A 21,892-nucleotide genomic window follows, 5' to 3' on the forward strand; every position below is an offset into this window, starting at 1 on the left:
TTTCCGAATTAAATGACTGTTACGGGTGGTCTGAATCACCCTGTATACTGGTACTGATATTTTAGATAACCTTCATTAGTGCGTATTGTATGTTACAGTAATGTCATTTAATACTTTCAGTGATCCACTTTTTGTGTTCGACTTGGGATGTGCAGTTGGAGATGTTGAGTGGGCCCCACATTCTAGCACGGTGTTTGCTGCTGTCACAAATGATGGGAAAGTTCATGTCTTTGACCTGAACATAAACAAGTATAGGCCGATTTGTATTCAGTCTGTAGTGAGCAAGAGGAGAAACAAATTGACTCGCATAGCATTTAACAATAAACTTCCAATAATAATTGTTGGTGATGATAGGTAAGTTATATGTTAATGATAATAAAGTTTATGTTCTAATAGTTGCAGCTTTTCTGAATTTGAAAAATATAAAATGTTGGTTAGTTCAGTTGGATTTGTGTTTGGTGTTGGTTAGCCTACAGGCTTATTTAGTTGGGTTGGATTGGATTTGGGGTTGTTTTGGTTTGGAATTAGTTTGATTCGGCTGGCAAAGTCTCCAGATATGGTTATCTATGAAATTCTATAAGTCTGGCAGAATTAATTCCATTTCTGAGTTCAGGACACCTGCAAGACAGATTTATTATTCCCGATGATAGGATAATAGGCAAAGATGACAACTATCAGAAGGATTTACACGTCATTTCTGCTTCTAAATATCAGAGGGTACCGTTGGGGCTTTAGTCCCTGTATAAGAGAGTCAAGACATGTAGACCAAAAAACATAGCTTGAAATATTGTACTTGACAATCAAATACACAGTGTCATATGGTTAGTCAGGTCTGGTTGGTTAAACCAAAAAATAATTGCTTATTTTAACTATACTATGTTCATATTCAGATCAATTCACAGATGTCTTTACACTGGTCATTCGGTCCTAAAATTTTGTTAATATTATTGTATTCTCTTTTATATTGATTGTATTATTTTATTTCTATATCTTTTGTTGTAATTATATACTGTACTCTGATGTATTGTATTGTATTGTATTGTATTGTATTGTATTTATTAACATTCCATGGTATTCATACATTGCTTCACAGCTAGAATATGGAACAAGTCAAAAAACTTAATACTACTATAAAGTCTTAATTTATAGTCACAGTCTAGTTGAAATATATACAGACGAGGTTTACAATATAGTCTACTAGTACAACACATAGTTTTAGTATCAATTTCATGAAGTGTTATTGAATGTCATGAATACATCTACAGAATAGAAGGCGTGATAAATTAGGTACTTCTTTAATTTGGCCCTCAATAACCTTATGTTTTGAGTTTCATTTTTTATATCGATAGAAAGGCTATTAAAAATTTTTACTGCCATATAACGCACTCCTTTTTGATAGCATGATAGACTTGCCAATGAAGTATGAAAGTCATTTTTTGACGTATTTATGCTATGAACTGTTGAATTAGTTACAAAGTTTTCACGATTTCAAGAGGAAGATTATTAATGAAAAGATATACTGACAAGCCATGGGCATTATTTGTAATTTTTTTAAAATAGTCCTACAAGATTCCCTAGATTTGGCATCTACTATTATTCTAATTACTGCTTTTTGTAATAGGAATATACTGTTACTATCTGTGGAATTTCCCCAGAATATTATTCCAAAACTCATTACCGAGTGAAAGTATGCAAAGTATATTGTTTTTAAGGTATTGATATTTACTATCTTTTGCATAGATCTAATAGCAAAACATGCTGAATTTAGTTTGGGGATAATTTCTTTAATATGATTTTTCCAATTTAACACATTATCGATTTTTAAGCCAAGAAATTTGGTTGTTGTTGTTTCTAATAGGCATCTATTGTTAATTATTGTGCTAGAAATTTGCGAGGTTGAATTTGGACAGGATTTAAATTGAATTAGCCTATGTTAGTTTTGTTACAATTTAATACAGTACTAATTTATTGACTGAGAACCAGTCACATATTTTGAAGAGAATTTCCTCTATTGAAGATTGGAATGTGTTGGAGTTATTGGCTGTAATTACTATACTTGTGTCATCTGCAAATAATATGGGATGATCTACATCTTTTATTAGGGGGGCAAGATCATTTATGAACACTAGAAAAAGTAGGGGACCTAATATTGATCCTTGAGGATATGTTCTCTTCTGTATTGTTATATAAATTTGTACTTGACCATGTTATAGCATCTTCCGATGCATTTGAAATTTGGAAAAAAAAAAAATTGTTCACATTAGTACCCCAACAGAAGACATTACAATCTGAATAGACGATGCTGCATGTCTGATTTTTCTGCAACTGTAGAGCCTTTGAAGTTCATATGCAGGATGTTTACAGTACAGAGTAGATTGTTTCCAGTTCTCTCCATATATATCTCTTTTGTACTCCATTGCACATATTTTTAGGTATAAAACTTTTTTAAAAACTTAAAACTTTAAAAGTGTTAAAATTTTTAAAAAGATATTGGTATCTAGAGATGTTTCATTATATCTCTGCTGGTCAGTGACCATTAAATTTCAAGTGGCTTATCTTAGTCATGGGCATCAGCGTATTAAAAAGCATTACAATATTTTGCTATCTCCTTCCCCCCCCCCTCACTGCAGATGTGACGTTGCACACAGGCAGAGATAAAATGAAAGATCTGTATGATGGATAGCACTGTTTCGACACTGTTATCGTGTCTTCGTCAACATCTGTCGGACTACCATGTCTAACAGATGTTGTTGTTGTTGTTTTCTAATGCCAGGCATTTGACAATAAAGTCATTTGACCTCTTGCACTCCAATATTTTTCAAAGATATTATCATGACCAGCCACTATCTAACAGATGTCATACAAGGTATATTACGTTTTTAACAATTTTAAAATTTTTTAAGTTTTTAGCTTTTAAGAAGTTTTATATTTTATAAGGACATCAAAATAAATGTATTTTTGTGTCTTAATACAATATATTCTTTGATTTACTGTATTTATCATTATATATATATATATATATATATATATATATATATATATATATGGGTCATTTTCAAATAACTTACACACTTTACCATTTACAAAAATTGAAAACTTTTTTCAAGAAATAAATTTTTGTTTATAATCGTCTTACATAACAATACCTACCTAAATTTATCTCACGTTGCTCAAGTTTGCCTCATTTCATAAATCTTTGTTTGTAAGGAATGTTTCTTTTCATTGGTGACAACTTTTCCCTCAACTCTGTTACCTTATTTCATATATTGTTTTTAAATCACCTAATTGATGCAGGCATATATAATTTCATAAAGCAATTGAATTTCAATAAATGTATCTTATTCTGAAGCCAAAATTACTGTCTAGAACTAATTTTGCCTTTTTAAAACTATTTATTTTCAACTCTGTTACTTTTTTCCAAAAATCAAAGTCCATTGTTAACTTTGAAGGAAGTCATGATTCATACTCCTAGTGAAATTATACATCACTGTTTTATATTAGCCCATATATTGTAACTTTGTTAATTTATTTCAGCACAATTTATAGAACAAATATATTTATAGATAGAATTTGAGAGTTATGTGGCTACTCAAGTAATGTTGTTGTTGTTTGTTGTTTTCTAATGCCAGGCGTTTGACAATAAAGTCATTTGACCTCTTACACTCCAATATTTTTCAAAGATATTATCATGGCCAGCCACTGAAGCACAGATTTTGAGGTGTTCCGAATCCATTTCTTGGTTTGAGTTGCTCAATGTGCAGTTAGGGGACTGATATATTCCAATTCTATGCAGACCATATGGAGTACTTCATAAAGAGTAACTGAGGTCGGTAAAGCAATGAATAACATTATTTTACAAATCACCATGGTAGTCTAGTGGCTAGAGTGATCCTGTGGACCCGGGTTCAATTCTCTGATTTATAACTTGTGTTGGGCAAGCCCGTGGTCTAGGTGACACAGGGGTTTTCTCTGGTTCCCCTGCGGCATCCCAACAAATCTTCATCATCATCATCAAGGTTGCGGGTTCGATCTCGGGCCAGGTCGATGGCATTTAAGTGTGCTTAAATGCGACAGGCTCATGTCAGTAGATTTACTGGCATGTAAAAGAACTCCTGTGGGACAAAATTCCGGCACATATGGCGATGCTGATATAACCTCTGCAGTTGCGAGCGCCGTTAAATAAACCATAACATTTCATCATCATCATCAATTCATCTCATCGCAGGTATAGCATAGACCAGCCTCCAATGGCGCACCCTGGACAACGACTCTGTCAGTAAACTGGTCTACACAACTGGCTTCATATGTGAATGACAAAAAAAAAAATATTTACATATTTACAATGAAAACCCATTACAACTATGATTCATAAAAATAACGGAGAAAATGTGTTGCATGGACAGTATGCATACAAATGAGTTACTTGTCACTTGATTTTTAAACCAGTCACATTGGCATTGAATATGTATCTACCACATTACAACAGAAGTCTGATCTATGAACTCCAAATATTTTTCTTCAGACCAAATGAAGAGAAGTTTATTTGACTCTTTACATGAACATCACTTTAAACCTATTACCCTCTTCAGTAATAGCTCTTCTAACGTAGTGAACTTCATAATTTTTAGGGTATTCAGTAAGCAGGTGCCCGTCCTATTCATTTTGACATATTGTGATTTGAGAAGCTGGTTCATGATCAGAGCTGCCATAAACTTCTTCGTAATGAAGACATTGTTTGATTACCTTTTTTTTTCAGGAGAAAGTCGAGCTTGTTTGAAAAAAGTACAAGAACAGTACCAGTATATTTTTTCTTCCAAATATTTTTCTTGCTATAGCTTTCCAATACAATAGAATTGTAGATTCTAAGTTGACCAGTTGGTGAATTCTTTGGATACAATGCACAGCAAGTAAATCATTAGGACTTCTTATTCAATTGCAATAATATTCTATGGTTGCACGTAGAACATTTTATCTGATCTTTCAATTTGTTGAACAGATTTTCTGCTGTTGATATGTCATTACCATGGGAAACTAATGTATCACAAGATCGTTTTACTGCAGCTCCAACCCCATCAGCAGCACCCTTCCAAGGGTGCTGCGACACCTTGGAAGGGCCGTTGGAATGGATCCTGTGCTGCTTGATCACCTTGGTGGTATGAACTTGGAGCGGAGGAGGGTCGGAGGCCTCCATTGGGTGAGCAGATGAGGGGTCACATGCAGCCGGTGGGTTGGTACATCCTCACCTTCATTCATCCCATATCATTCAGGGTGCACAAAAGGCCTCGGTATGACTGACGTGCAAAGAGTCGTCCTAACCTAACCTAACTAAATTATCAGTTATGTTACTAGAGCCTCAACTCTGTTACCTGGACTTTGTTAAGTAACAGAGTTGAGAAATATGTTCACAAAATTATATACTACAAAGAGATTATGGCTGAAATGAAATTGAATATGGTCTATTTTCAAAGGTAACTTTGTTCTAACAACACTGTATAAGATGTAATTTATAAGTAAATAGCATCTGCAACAGAGTTGAGATTGAATTAAAATACTCACCACAATTTTCAATTTCAAATTTGTTAAAGAACACAGTTTCTGTTTCATACAGCTTGCATCCATCTTGAATATATACAAAGAATCAGACCTTCCTCCTAATGACACTAGCACTGTCTAGCACGTTATTTTTTAATTATTTTGACTAGTAACAGAGTTGAGGTAGATTGAGGACAATATTAAAATATGTAAAACCTGAACAATTCCAGTTATTTACTAAACATTTTCTACAGAATACAATAATAAATAAGCAAGAAGAAAGATGACGTTAAGTCAAGATACAGCCATTGGAAACTAACAATAAGAAATAAAAAAGCTTAAAATAATGACATTTTATATTATAAGTACCGGTATTCATCTCTAAAATGGACTATAGAAAAGATGGTACAGAAGCTTACAAATTTATATCTAATATCACAAAGAGTAATCCATCAAGTGACTCGCCTATAATTTACAAAAATACACAACTAACAGACCCCCAGGTTATTGCAAATTACTTTTTAAGTACATAGAATCTCAACAACTCACAAAAAAAAAAAAAAAAAAAAAAAAAACATGGAAAAGAATATGAAGGTGAACAAAAGAAGTCTGTTTACATCAAACACAAGAGAAGTATTTGTTGCTAATTTCACAATCCATGAACTAGATGCAGCTATTGGGACTCTTAAATCCATTAAAGGCCCTGGTCCAGATTTAATTCATTCAGAATTTATCAAGAACTTTGGAGACAAGTCTAAAAAAGACCTACTGAACTTTTTTTAATAAATTATGTGTGAAATATTTCAGTACCTGCTAACTGAAAAAAAAGCATTATTATATCATTTTCAAGAAAGGTAAAACTGCATCTAATATTAATAACTACAGACCTATTTCCCTGTCAAGCCAGATATGCAAAAGTATGGAAAGAATGATTGCTGCACGTCTCAATTGGTTCCTTGAATCCAACAACTTGTTTTCAAAACTGCAAGCTGGTTTTAGACACTCACCTAATAAACAAGTTGTTTATTTCAGTCAGCGTATTAAAGAAGCCATGAACAAAAAAGAACATACTGCAGCTGTTTTCGTTGATTTTAAATCTGCTTATGATAGCATCTGGAGGAGTAAGCTTGTAGAAATATTACACAAAATAGGAATCTCAGGTCATATGCTCCATTGGTTACAAGAATTTATCACACAGCGTTTCAACACAGTTAAATATCAGTCATATTTTTCAAAATACAAACAAACAGCTATGGGTGTACCTCAAGGAGCAGTGTTGAGTACAACATTATTTAATATATTTATCAACGATCTTCCCGAATCTTTGGGCAAAGAACTGAAGTGTGCATTATTTGCTGATGACCTCGTCATCTGGGTTTCAAAACCAAAGAACAAGGTCAAATTATTGGAAACCCAAATTAATACAGCTATGACTAAATTACAAAATTGGTGCTGTACTAACCTAATGCAAGTAAATGCAGATAAAACTAAGTATCAAATATTCACAAATACCACTAAACCAGTTAACATAAACATCAAGCTTAATGACTTCCCTTACAAAGAACAATCAATTCACAATATCTAGGAGTCATTTTTCATAACAAATTATCTTGGAAAGATCATATTAATACCAAAGAGATTAAATTTGTTAAAAAGATTAGCTGGCTGCAAATGGGGAAGTCAGAGACTTACACTAAATTCCACATATAATATACCGGTATACATAAAACCTGTCCTCAAATATTGTAGTGAAATACCAGTACTCATCACAGCCGTCCCACAACAATTAAATAAAATAGAAAAATTTCAAAATCAAGCACTACGTTTAATTACAGGTGCAGTGAAATCCACACCAAAAGATTCAATGAGACAACTTACTCAACAAAAACCACTGATACACGAGTTTGAAGAACAAGCATAAACCCAGTATGAGAAATTAATCAGACTGCCTAATATAGACTATTGGAGAAAATACAAAATGTTGCCTACCAGTACTAAATTAAAAACACAAGAAGGATTTATGCAGAAAGTTAAAAGATTACAAACGCATTTCATTCCCAAACTAAATTGAAATGTTACAAATCCGAAAAAATCTCTTGGAATTCGAACTGAAAACAACTTATTGGAACCAATTGTTAAAAATTATACAAATCCAAATGTAGCAAAACAATTAACATTAGAAACAATTAATAGCAAATATCCTTGTGAAACCTGGCTACACATTTACAGTGAAATAATGAAACAATTGTCTTTAGAGACAATTAATATTAGGTACCCTCCACAAAATGACTTCATTTATGCACCGACAGATCCTTGATCTCCAGAGAACAAGGTGCTGGTGCAGGTGTTACGTGCTGTCTCTTCTCACTTTATAGATTTCTTGGGTATGGAACAACAAGTTTTGATGGAGAAATCATTGCAATAAGTGAAAGTCTCAGGAATCTTCTATGCCACATCAATAAATTTAAGAATAAAGTTATATTGTCAGACTCCAAAGCAGCTATTCTATCAATAGTCTCCAGACACACACCTTCATCCCAAACAACAGAAATAACTAAAATGCTCTCTCAATTAATACCACTCAATAAAAGAATTGTATTCCAATGGATACCATCCCATTGTGGAATCCTGGGAAACGAGAATGCGGATGCTTTAGCAAAGAAGGGCAGCACTGCTACTTACAGACCTGTTACTAAATCTATGTATTACTCTGTGAAAAGATTTATTAAATCTACATAAGCTTACTTAGACTTCAACAAACAAAATCTGATAACACAATCTCAAGGGAAAAAAATGGAACTCTCTGCATCATAATCCACAGTTAATCCCCGATTTACCACGAAAATCGTCTGTAGCTGCATTTAGATTGGCAACAGGCCATGACTGTTTGGCCAAACACCAGCATAGAATTGGAATATACAGTAGCGTGCAAATTAATCCGAACAACGTAATTACTTATGCAAAAACACTCAAACGGGATAAAAAAAAAGGATCTAAGACATACCTCAGTAATCTATGTGGCCTCCCTTGTTCCTAATAACAGCTCTGAGACGATTTGGCATGGATTCCACTAATTTCCCACAAATATTCTTCAATTCTTAATCGCGAAACAATACACCAATGAGGGCAGAAATCATCTTCTCTTTTGTAGAACAATCCATTTTTTGCATTCTTCTTTTGCAAATTGACCACAGGTTCTGAATGGGGTTGATGTCGGGTTAGTTGCCTGGCCAGGGGAGTACCTGAATATTCTTCTTGTTAAAGAATTCTGTAGTTTTTCGAGACGTATGGCATGGTGCCAGGTCTTGGAACACACCTCTGCCATCCGGAAATGATTTTTGCAGCTGGGGTACGATTCTGGTTTCCAATAAGTGAATATATTTATCAGAATTCATCATTCCCTTGATAGGTATTAATGCTCCAGGCCCTTCATGTGTAAAACAACCCCAAAACATTACTTTAGGGGGTATTTGGGTGCTTGTTGGAGATGAGCTGCTGTTACTTTTTCGGATCCTTTCCGTACGTAAGAAACACGGTGGCCGTGGACCTCGAAATGAGACTCATCGGAAAAAGTACATTCTTCCAGTCACTCACTGTCCAGTGTTGATGTAATTTTGCCCACATTAAGCGTTTTTTGCACATAACAGGGGTTAGCAGTTGCTTCTTAATAGGCTTACGAGCCCTTCGTCCAGCTTCCAAAAGCCTACGCTGCACTGTTGTGACGTGAATATTCGCCCCAGTGGTAGCCATTAACTCGCGGGTTAAGTCGACAGCAGTTAGTCTAGGATTTAATTTACTTTTCCTGACAATTAAACGATCATCTGCAGGTGAAGTCTTCCTTTTCCGGCCACAGTTTCCTTTTTTCTGGGGTGTGATGGATCCAGTCTCCCTGTATCGTTTTATGATCGAATTAACAGTAGCCAAACCGATGTGACATTCTGCAGCAATTTGCCTCTGTGTCATAGAAGAATGCTCTGCTAATGTTATAATTTTAGACCGTTTTCGTGGAGTTGTATCCATTTGTGAAGACGACAGAATGTACACAGGATTGCAGTATTAAGTCTTCAACACAACTGAAATGCTTATAAGTACAAAACGACAGGCAAAATGTCACATATTATAAAAAAATAATGACAGACCTTCAACAATGGAATTATACGTACTACAGATGTCAATTAAAGCGGTATCAGCAGCTGTGAGGTCAACAATGAAAGAAAATATAAAAATATGTCGTGTTCGGATTAATTTGCACGCTACTGTATCAGTCCCCTAACTGCCCATTGTGCAACTCAAACCAAGAAATGGATTCGGAACACCTCAAAATCTGTGCTTCAGTGGCTGATCATGATAATATCTTTGAAAAATATTGGCGTGCAAGAGGTCAAATGACTTTATTGTCAAACGCCTGGCATTAGAAAACAACTACAACATTTACAGTGATGGATCTTTACAAAACGATTTTGATGGGCAGGAGCTGGAGGAACTTGTAAAGTTTTCTCGTTCTATAAAGCAGTTGGGAAGGCCTCCACAAACTTTGATGGAGAAGTTGAAGCTGTATTCATTATTCCAACCAATCTGCGTCAAATAATAAGTACAGTTTCCAAAATTGTAATTCTCATTGACTCAAAACCAGCTATACAAGTTATAGCTAATAATTGTTCACAGAAAACTGACACAACTTCTCAGTGCTGCACCCTGATCAAGCAGCTCCAAAAACTAGGCAAGGAAATAGTTTTGCAATGGGTTCCATCGCACTGCGGCATTGTAGGTAATGAATTGGCGGATCAACTGGCCAAGAAAGTCTGCACCCCAATATAAAAACATCTTCTTCTTCTCTTCAAGTATTAGGCCAAATGGCCTGTTACGATCTCACAGTTGAATTTTCAATCCAGCGCTTCTTTGGATGACCGAGAGATCTCTTCCCATTTGGACGATAGTGGAGCATGACTTTTGGGATTCTATCTCAATGCATGCGATGCAGATGATTTATCCAGTTGTTCTGATAATATTTTACGTGATTAATTACAGGTTCTAGTTGTAATTCTGCCATTACATTTTCATTGCGTTTGTGATCCTATTTCGTATATCCCGCTGTATATCTCATAAATTGAATTTCATTAGCCATTATTCTGCTTTCGTCTTTCTTCCTCAATGTCCATGCCTCACTGCTGTAACAAAGTATAGGTCTCGCCAAGGTCTTGTAAAGGCGAATTCGAGTATGCCTTTGTACTAGGGAAGGTTTCATAATATTGTTAATTATTCCCATTACTTTTTTAAATTGTGTAATAATATAGAAAACGGGAAATTCAGTTTCTTATAGTCAAGGACTTGTGAAGAGAAATTTAATTTTATAATTTAAGAAACAGTATATGTAAATGTTCATTATTTTAGCTTGGGGACATCAGATATGTAAGTTTTGCGAAAACGACCCATGTAGTTTCTATTTCTCTCTCTATGAACCGGTATTGTGTTACCAACCAAACATATTATAAGTATTTGAAAAACAAAAGCAAAATGCTAGAGAGAATACTAAGTGACAACTTTTTTAAATTGATTGTGTAATAATATAGAAAACGGGAAATACAGTTTCTTAAAGTCAAGTACTTGTGTTAAAAAATTTAAGAGAAATTTAATTTTATAATTTAAGAAACAACAATTGTAAATTTTCATTATTTTAACTTGGGGACATCAAATATGTAAGTTTTGCGAAAATGACCCATGTAGTTTCCATTTCTCTCTCTACGGCCCGTTATTGTCTTCTGTGCATACATATTGTATTTATTTAAATCTTATTAATATTTTATAATTCCACTTCGAAGTCGTTTCTTATTTCAGTTATATTTCTTTATTTTGCATTCTATTCACCGTATATGTTTATATTTTGTCAATATCATTAATCTTTTTAACAGGGGCTGTGTCACTTCTCTTAAATTATCACCAAATTTACGTAAAAAAGTAAAACCTCCAAAGAAAGGACCAACTTACACAGAAAGAGAGTTGGAGCTTATGAAGTTGGAGAAACTGTTGGCACTTGTCCGGGAACCACCAACACTAACACGACCTCCAGATCTTCCAACACCTGTAGATACCTAATTCAATTAGTAGGTAATAGATTAAATGCATATATAGAATATTTAATTTATTAAATATATAGGTACTTTTAAGTACTGATAATGAAATGAATGGTTTAGGAGAATGTAAATGATTAAAAACGAGGACATTTTAATATTTAATATAAAAGAGTGTTGACATCAGAAGTTATCCCAAAAAGGAGATGTGTTAAGGGAAAAGATAATGTTTAGTCACTCTACGCGGGAATTTTCCATTCTGAGCATTTGAGAGTTCCATCTACTTTCGTAATCTATAACTATTTGTTGTATAGGAGATTGAGCACTTTTCTCATATTCTCGTTTTTAATTTTATAAATTCTAAACATTCTTTCATTGTCTTCAAATAGTTTATTTCTACTGGTTGAATTCTGTTTCAATCCTTATTAAATAATGTCCATGTCTTTCGCTCATTCAGGAGTATTATAACTGCTAATATCGTACAGAATTTCAAAAATGTTTCTCACTTTGTTTTTTTATGATTTTAATACCATAGATATGTTGGAATGTACTTAATATTTTGATCAGCATAATTTATGTGTACCGTATTTACCCAAATATAAGATGACCCTTTGTTTTGCAATGATGTTTGTAAGATTTAATTTTTTAAGGTATTTTTGTTGATGAATTCATAGACAGTCCATTATTAACTACGATTCTAGAACATGTAAAATTTCAAGTTTATTTACTTCTGCAAAATAGATAGATTCTCTTGATGAAATTAAATTTATGTTTCTGTAGGATCTAACAGTCTAAATATTCTATTTATGAAAAACTATGTACACGAACTAACTGCTAGGAGTTGAAGCTAAAATATGGTACTGGTAAACATTCGGAACTTTTTTTATCATATACCATGCAGTTCGATACCATTGTGAACAAACAGATTATGGGACAAACGATTATGCCTGTGGTTTTATTTAGTATACTGTGCAACATAAAAAAAATTCACGCAACTTGTGTGTTTTTCTTAATACACAAAATATGCAGAGTGGACAGGAAGTAACTAGGTATTAAAAAGGGCGTATAAAATCTACATTTACAACGTTAATTTATTGAAATTAATTTTATGTATACATGATTAAATGGGTATGATGTTAGAGACTGGATTAATCTTGCACAGGATAGGGACCGATGACAGGCTTATATGAGGGCGGCAGTGAGCCTCCGGGTTCCTTAAAAGCCATTTGTAAGGAAGTATTATTAAATGGGAATATAGATGCATATCTCAAAATTCAACGTAGGCACCTGTGGCGTCTACCAATTTCCTCAAGCGGCCAGGAATGGAATGCACAGTGTCTGGAGGAAGTTGCGTGGAACACTGGTCATAATGCCCCAAATCTGTTCTTTCAATTCTTCCAATGTGCAAGGTTTCGTCCAGTACATCTCATCTTTTGCCCAGCCCCATAAAAAAGTCACAGGGTGTCAGGTCAGGACTTCTTGCATGAAGTCTGCGTTGCTGCAGCCAACATCTCGGTAACTTCTCATTCAACCATGTATGCACGACATTTGCAAAGTGAAGTGGTGCATCGCCCTGCATGAAGATAATGTTGTTGATCTTTTCCTATCCAGATATCATGGGCCAAACGTAATCTTCAAGCATTTCATGGTAGCGTTCCACGTTCATGGTGTCATGCAGGAGATATGGCCCAATGACATTTGTGGCCATCATTCCACACCACACAGTCACTTTTGGACGAGAATGCATCTTCTCTTTTGCCATACCGGGATCTTGTGCTGCCCAATAATGGCAATTGTGTCGATTGACGAAACCTTCCACATGAAATACAGCCTCGTCACTCCAGAGGATGTTTTGAAACAGTTGAGGTCAATCCTAGTGCCAACCCAGCATCAATTCCCTGTACTCCATTCTGCGATCGCAGTCTTCTGGTGTCAGCTGCTGCACATAATGGGGTTTCCATGGGTGGTAATTCAATTTTTTCTGCAACAACTGATGTACTGCGTACCTTGTGAATTTGCTTTCGCGACCTGTCTGACGTGTTGATTTAGCCGTGCTATGATTGGAAATTTCCCGCACAATCGCCACATTTTTCTCAGACTGAGACATGGATGGACAGCCAGTTCTTCCTGCATCCTTAACCGAACCTGTGGTCACTAGCTTCCTATGACCATCTTTATTGTCTCTGGATGGATTGTGGCATCCCTTCCCTTCACAGTACGCCACCATCTCTGTACAAAAACAACGGAATTCACCTTCATAGCATGCAGCAATCTGTGCTCGCTCGTGAACAGACAGGCGATCGACCATCTTTGCTGTTGTCCGTACTTCCTCTCACGGCCACCCTGTACTACTGATGTGCAAAAGTTTAAATCCAATTTAATGACCTATAAGTACACAGTATTTTCATTATGATTCCATTCATCCAAATTCTACAGCCATTTAATAATACTTAGTTATTTCCCATCCACACTGTAGTAATATGGTATTCTGCATACATGTTCTGAAATACACTTGTTACATGTTCTGAAACAGACTTGTTGATCTGCAAAAAGACTCATTGCGTTTACAATAAAGATTTTTGTTCAAAACAGATATTCAAAACACTGTATTGGATTTGTGCTGCTGCTGCTGCTGCTGCTGCTGCTGCTGCGATGACCACCACCATCCCTACTAATATTATTAGTAATAATACAGGGTGGGTGGGAAGTAGCTCCCTATTGTAATATGGTTATAAAAAAGGTAAAGGTAAAGGTATCCCCGTAACATGCCATGAAGGCACTTGGGGGGCATGGAGGTAGAGCATGGTTATAAATGTGTTAATATTTATTCTATTTGACTGGAACAAATTTTGCTTTGTAGTTTAACATGGTAGGAGTCCTATGGATTAACTTAAAACTCCACATATGCTCCAGCATTTTCCACTAATGTTCGTAACCGGCGAGGGATACTTTCAATTGACTTGTGCAGGAATTCCTGTGGTATGTATTGAGGACTTGGCGCAGACGATCTTCCAGTTCATCCAAAGTTCGTGGTTTGGTGCGATAAACTTCTTCCTTCGCCCAACCCCAAAAAAAGAAGTCGCATGGGGTGAGGTCGGGACTCCGTGCTGGCCACTCATGCGGACCACGGTGACCCAACCAACGTCCTGGGAAATGTCGGTCTAACCAGTCACGGACGTTGAGTGCAAAATGTGGTGGGGCTCCATCTTGCATCCAAATTAAGTCATTGATATTATCCCAGATGGAAACAATTGGCCAAACTTCATCTTCCAACATGGCTAGGTACCGTTCAGAGTTCATGGTGTCTCGAAGAATGAACGGACCCACAAGTTTGTTGGATGTAATGCCACACCAAACTGTGACCTTAGGGCGGCTTTGAGACTTATCAACTGTTGCCCCTGGATCATGCTGTGCCCAGTAGTGACAATTGTGATGGTTCACAAACCCTCCAATATGAAAAATTGCTTCGTCGCTCCAAATGATATTCTCGAACAACTGGGGCCAGTCTCCATACCAACCTAGCATAAGTTCACCATATTCCATTCAATGGTCACAATCTTCCGGCGATAGCTGTTGACAGTAATGTAGCTTCCACGGCCGGAAATTTAATTCTTTTTCCAGCACAGTTCTGATTGTGTGTCGGGAGAGACCACTTTCACGACTGGCTTGTCGTGTTGATTTTTGTGGACTTCTGGTGAACATTTCCTCAACCCTTCGCACATTTTCGTCTGACCTGGATGTTGAGGGACGGCCACTTCTACGAATATCCGCCACAGATCCTGTGGTCATCAGTTTAGCATGACAGTTCTTGATTGTCTTTGGATCCAGTGTAGCGCGAGGCCCATGCTCTGCCCGCCACCATCTCTGCACCTGCACAACAGAACGCCAGACTTCATAGAGGGTGGCAACCTGAACTCTCTCCTGCACTGTGATGCGGTCAGCCATTACAGATCACGTTCTACCACTGTAAAGAAAGCATGTATTAAGTTTCATAAAAAAATATTAATATATACAAAAGTTATAAGCACATTACAATAAGGAGTTACTTCCCACCCACCCTGTAGTAGTAGTAGTAGTAGTAGTAATAATAATAATAGTAATGTTAACTTCTATCAGGCAGAAATACAGTTGATTACACTGTTAATTGAACTATTAAGGATTAGGGTATTAGGGAACAGTGGCTAGGGGCTGGTTAGGGACGACCCTTCAGCACGTCGGCCATTGAGGCCTATTGTGCACCCCGAATTATGGAATAAATGAGGATGAGGTTATTTGCAGTCAGCTAGAAAAAACAAAAGAGAATGTACCAGTTATTGTTATTTTCCTCGATATTTCAAAGGCTTTTGATTCATTAGGGCAGTGTTCTGCAACCGGTGTGCCGTCACAAGATGAAAGGTGTGACGCGAAAATTAATTGAAATTAAAATGGCGTGTTGACAAAACATGCCCAATCCCCAAGTGTGTTGTGTGTGCTGGAAATCTCAGTAATGCTATGGTGGCCAGTAAATTGAAACGACATTTGGTACGGTAACAAAATATTATTTTCTGTCAAACAAAGATGTAGCCTATATTATTATCGTCGGTTGTTGGAACAAAATAAAAAAAAAGCAAGTGACGCTCATGACGATGTCAGTACAGATTTCACAAAAAGTACTGGAAGCTAGCTGTAAGGTAGCCAAACTTATCGTAAAGGCTATAAAAAAAACACACACACACACACACAATAGCTGAAACGTTAATGCCTAAAAATCGGTTGTTTGAGATGTTCTAAACTGTATGGCCCCTTGCTGACGATAATAAAGTGTTGATGGACTTAATTAAAGAACATTTAGTAATCTTGTTGCAGCAGAAGTTCAAGAATTATTTCGGAGAGAGTGTTCAAGATTTTTACTGGGTTCGTGATTCATTCATTCATTCATTGCGAATTCAAAACATCTTCCGAATAATATACTCGTACAAGAGGAACTAGCAGACTTGAAAGCAGACAGAATATTGAAATTAAAACTTCTCGAAGTGCCTTTGGAAACATTTTGGTTGTCAATAAGGAGTGAATACCCGGCTATCTCCGAGATGGCAGTTAATATGTTATTGCCATTTTCAACTATATATGTGTGTGAACTGGGCTTCTCGACGTTAACTGAAAATTAAAACATCAAAGCTACTTTTGTGCAGCTAAGCAGGCCCATTGAAGTTATTTGCTTTAAGGGGAGGTGGTACACCAAGGCAGGACAAAATATAATGTGTATGTGTCCTGATCCATTTATAAAAATGTCAATCAGTACAGAAACCGTCAATATATTAGTGTACCAAATTTCATCGCCTTAGGATTGGTAGTTTTAGAGAAAATCAAGAATAAAGATAGCAAATTTAACATTGCAGAGATAGGGTGTACCACCTCCCCTTAATATTAGTAATAAAAATACGTATTTTCTACAGTGAATTAAAGTTAATAAATTCTTAATAAACCCAAGAGTCGATTTCTATTTATAATAACAATAATAATAATAATAATAATAATAATAATAATAATAATATTAATAATAAATTTAATTACATTACGTAATTATATTAAGAGAGTCACATCATATGTTTTTTAGGGGATTAATATTTTGGTGTGCCGTATTGAGTCCAGGCCCATCCAGGGTGTGCCGTGGGTATAAAAAAGTTGCGAAACACTGCATTAAGGCATGAGCACATAAAAAGGGCCCTTAAATCAAAAGGTATTCCTGATAAAATTATATTCAACTGTGGACTAATTGTAAATAGAAAATATGATTAAGATAGAAGCTGATTTCAGGAAAACCAAACCTGTCCATATTAAACACGGGGTATTCCAAGGCTCCCTCTTATCCCCATCTTATTCAATTTTGCCATTGACATTGTATTACAAAATCTGACGGATCATAATACTTGTAACAATTATGGTTACAGCTTACCTGATGAACTTCCAAATATATCAGCACTTGCATTTGCTGATGACTTAGCACTGGTAAGATCAGAAGATATTAATGCTTCTGCATTACTAAATCTAGCTGAAAATAGCCTTACTACTATGGCCTTCAAATTAATTCGAGGAAAAGTAAGAAGGGAATATTGACAGGTGGAGAAATAACTTATCTGCAGGGATCAACCACAACATCACTGATCAGCAAACACGAAACAAATATCTCGGTGGGAATTTTAATGATGAAATTTCCTTCGACAAGAAAAAAAATAATTTCAACTCTGTCATCAGATCCTGCCTCATTTACAATATCTACTGAAATCTGAATAAAAAATTAACTTTGTCTGTTGTTATTGTTTAGTCAACTGTCCGAATACATGTGAAGACTACAGGAAGAAAAGGGGGAATGTCAAGATTTTCAGGAGAGCTAATTTAAAGTTCAAAACTAATTTATTCAAGAAGTGTGTTACAAATGATAAATACCACCATGCATTTTGAAAGGTGGTTAATCTAGTAATCAATATGTTTTATTATCTTCTAACCATAAACTTCCAATTTTTACCATTATCTCAATTTTCACAAAAAAGTGACATTAACCCTTTTCTTTCTGTGGTCTTCATGTGTGAACCTCATAACAAGGCATCACTCATGAGGCAACTGGACCAGGAGATATGAGGTAGGGTTGCCATTAATGAAATTATGTGGCTAAGACTCATTTATGCACTATAATGTGCCCCATTAAACCAGCTTGCTGACACGTTCCTGACACAAATCGATACGAAGTACTGTGAAAAAATACTAATGCTCTCAGATGATACTTCTAATGCCATGATATATGCAGCCAGGAAAGTTCGTGGATTATGAATCCTTCTTGCAGAATGGGAAGCTAGCATTTAGCATTAATGAAGAAGAAAATGTTTAAGGCCCCATTGTTTATGTATTGCTCTCAAAATCAAAGAAGCTTATGAAAACTCACCTCTTTAAGTGGTTTCAAGAAGTATATTTTTCATCTGTCAGTGATCATAGATAGCATTCTTTTGGTAGACTCGTGGACCAGTTACTGAGGTAGACAGTTATAGAAAGAATAATTACAGAAGGTAAAATGGTAGAAATATTAACAACTCCGATTGTTCAGAAACCTTCTCAATTTAGGGGAGTCCTTAGATCACTTATTTTTTTTTATCCTTGCGCAGTTCTCATCCTACTCCATTTCCAGCAGTGGCGGTTTCTCGGGGGTGGGAAGGGAGGAACGTCCTCCTCAAATTTTTCTTTTTTTGAAAGTAAATACCAAATGAAATAAATGTATGCCTTGAAATTCGAGGAAGATTCGATCATTTTTAAGTTCACAGCTATAAGAAATCCTCGGTTAATCGAGTTTTAAATGACGCACACTCATGTGCCGCTAGAAAACTGTCAGAAAGATGCAAGATTGTTTGTGTGGAGGAAAGCAAATCCTTTCCTCCTTTACTGCAGTTCACACACATAGACAACAGCGCATTAGCGGCCAGAGAAAGAAGCAGAGTTTTAAAGCAAGCGAATGAACAGTAAGGGAGGAGATCCTCCTCTCAATCAGCGCATGGGAGGGAAATAGAAACCAACTGGTCTTGCAACAAACTTGCTTCCGCTGCCATCTAACAATGCTGCATTCAACCAGATTATAACACATCTAGGAGGAGGCACAATAAAAACAGTTTTAACGCAAAGCTATGAAAGACACCATATAAACTTTTTTTAAATCATAAATCAAAATACCTATATTATTCATTGCATTTTACATAAGCTACTACTCATGGTTTGAAACTTTCGAGGATATCTGAAAGTTGAAGTTAGATTTATATAAAACAAAGAAGAAGTTAGTTTTACGTTAGTATCGCAGATCTTTTTGGCCCCTGAAATTCACTTCCATTCATTGTCTACTAGATAGGACAACAGCCAAGTTGTCAGTTTTGTACAAATATATTTGAAATTGAAAGTACTCCAAACTACAATATTTTTAACACAACAAAATAATCGGCCACCTGCAGCTTTGAGCAATAATGGTAGTATGACTTTACAAGAACTGACATTCTTCAAAAGCATGTGATACTGAACTTGGTGCAGTGTTCTCGCTTTCCTAACAGATTATTTCTCATTCCCACTTCCGTAAAATGGTTCTGGTTATATGTTAGTAGCTAGTCTCTACCAACACGTGTGATGCTGTAGTGTGCGCTAAAAATGCTGCGAGTTTGTGATGTGAATTTCCTTGTAATTGTTATTTGTGCAATTATCCACCAATGAATGGAAGTGAAAATATATTTGGACAATTTAGGAAACTCAGTTTACAAGAACAGATTATTGCTATACGAAAGAGAAGGCCAACCCTAACACTACCTGGTGTTACATGTATGCATGTAGGTAATTTGTAGCATGTTTCTCTCAAAGGTGTCATTTTGCGCTGTTAACTTCTTTCCTCCTCTTAAGAAATATGCAGGAGCCGCCACTGATTTCCAGGGTGAGACTGTTGCATCTGAATCCTTAAATAGCCTGCATAAGATACTGGCCCAGTAACAGTTATTTAGAAACCTTATTGAATTTTCTTTTGGGGTCCACTAACGTGAGCCAGTACTAGGATGCATCCCTAGGTAGTACTTCTGTTATAATGTGGTACATTTCCTGGGAGTCGTAAGACATAAATCGTAGAACGGACTGATAATGAAACTGAGAAGTTCGTATCAAGCAAAGAAATCATGTTTTCTTAAGATAAATTATTATACTGGATGTCTCATTCTAACAGGAACCACATGCAGGGTTTCGGTAGTGGCTGGCTCCTAGCACATGAAGATCAAACTACATTGCACACATGCGACATGTTCTCAGTCATTCAACTGTTGTAACATGGTGTGTATATTCAGATTATAGTATTTCTTTAAAAAGTATATGATAGGGTTGAGTTTAGGTTCTCTTTAGGGCATCATGTCCTTATATATGATTCTTATGTAATACAGTAAAACCTCGATAAGATGCGCCCGCTTATTATGCTTTTTTTGTCCGGTCCCTGCACATTTCATATATATAACGCCTTTATAAAATACCCCGTTTGTTGCGCTCAAGTCCTGCATGATACGCTGTTTTTGTGGAATATTTTCGATGTAATTTTCAGCAATGTTCTGTAACAGCAATGAAACGTCTTGGTCATTGAACTCACTGGTGCCATTAACGTGAAAAGTATTGGTATTCCACCCTTTACCTGCGCATTTAAACATTCATACTTCATACCTTAGTATACCCCACCCTCTTGTTACGCTCTCTTATTCGACTCCTTACCTGCGTGGTTAAAGCCTACATACAGTAGGCACTGCTACTTACAGACCTGTTACTAAATCTACGTATTACTCTGTGAAGAGATTTATTAAATCTACATACTTAGACTCCAACAAACAAAATTTAATAACACAATCCCAAGGGAAAAAATGGAACTCTCTGCATCAAAATCCACAGTTAATTCCCGATTTACCACGAAAATCGTCTGTAGCTGCATTTAGATTGGCAACAGGCCATGATTGTTTGGCCAAACACCTGCATAGAATTGGAATATATCAGTCCCCTAACTGTCCATTGTGCAACTCAAACCAAGAAATGGATTCGGAACATCTCAAAATCTGTGGCTGGTCATGATAATATCTTTGAAAAATATTGGAGTGCAAGAGGTCAAATGACTTCATTGTCAAATGCCTGGCATTAGAAAACAACAACAGTTACAATACCTCACCCTCTTGCTAACCCTCTCTCAAACAACATTCCTCACTAGGCCAAATAAAATTCTGAAATTTTTGCTGGGCAGTTTGTTGTCCTTTTGTGTATTGAATGTGATTACAATGAGTGTTAAACGAAAAGCCCTTTCTGTGTTGGAAAAATTGGAAATCTTACGAAAGTACGATGAGAACAGTACTCTTATTCAGAAACAACTCCCTGATGCATTAGGAATCCCATCATTGACATTAAGGACGATAATAAAAATCGCGACTCAATCACTACAGCTGCGACGTCGTGAGGATATAATCGCAGAAACTGAAGTGTGGTAAACATGAGGACTTGGAGAACACGCACACGGCAAACAACTATAAATGGCTTTTTTTTTTTTTTGAAAGAATTAAGTACAGTACATATTGTAAATGTCTTTGACGTACAGTACAGTAATTACATAATGGAGTAATATTGTATTACCTTTCATGAATCATGTATTTCAATAAAGAAAAATGCTAATAGATACTGTATATAAGTCAAAATTAGTATACCCACCTAATATGCGGTCCCGGTTAATACGCGTTTTACACCTGGTCCCTTGAACAGCGTCTTATCCGGGTTTTACT

At 35.9% G+C, this 21,892-nt stretch overlaps 1 protein-coding gene across 1 annotated transcript in view; it reads left to right on the plus strand.

Annotated features, from left to right (window-relative positions):
• Positions 1 to 14,239, plus strand: part of LOC138691248 (dynein intermediate chain 2, ciliary) — a 73,331-nt gene extending 59,092 nt beyond the window's left edge. The window contains exons 10-11 of the mRNA XM_069813072.1: positions 121 to 354; positions 11,442 to 14,239. Of these exons, the coding sequence (XP_069669173.1) occupies positions 121 to 354; positions 11,442 to 11,625 (418 nt within the window). The 3' untranslated portion in view covers positions 11,626 to 14,239. The remainder of the gene's footprint in view (positions 1 to 120; positions 355 to 11,441) is intronic.
• The last annotated feature ends 7,653 nt before the right edge of the window (positions 14,240 to 21,892 follow it).

The sequence above is a fragment of the Periplaneta americana genome, chromosome 16 (assembly GCF_040183065.1).
Source record: "Periplaneta americana isolate PAMFEO1 chromosome 16, P.americana_PAMFEO1_priV1, whole genome shotgun sequence".
Lineage (NCBI taxonomy): Eukaryota > Metazoa > Arthropoda > Insecta > Blattodea > Blattidae > Periplaneta > Periplaneta americana.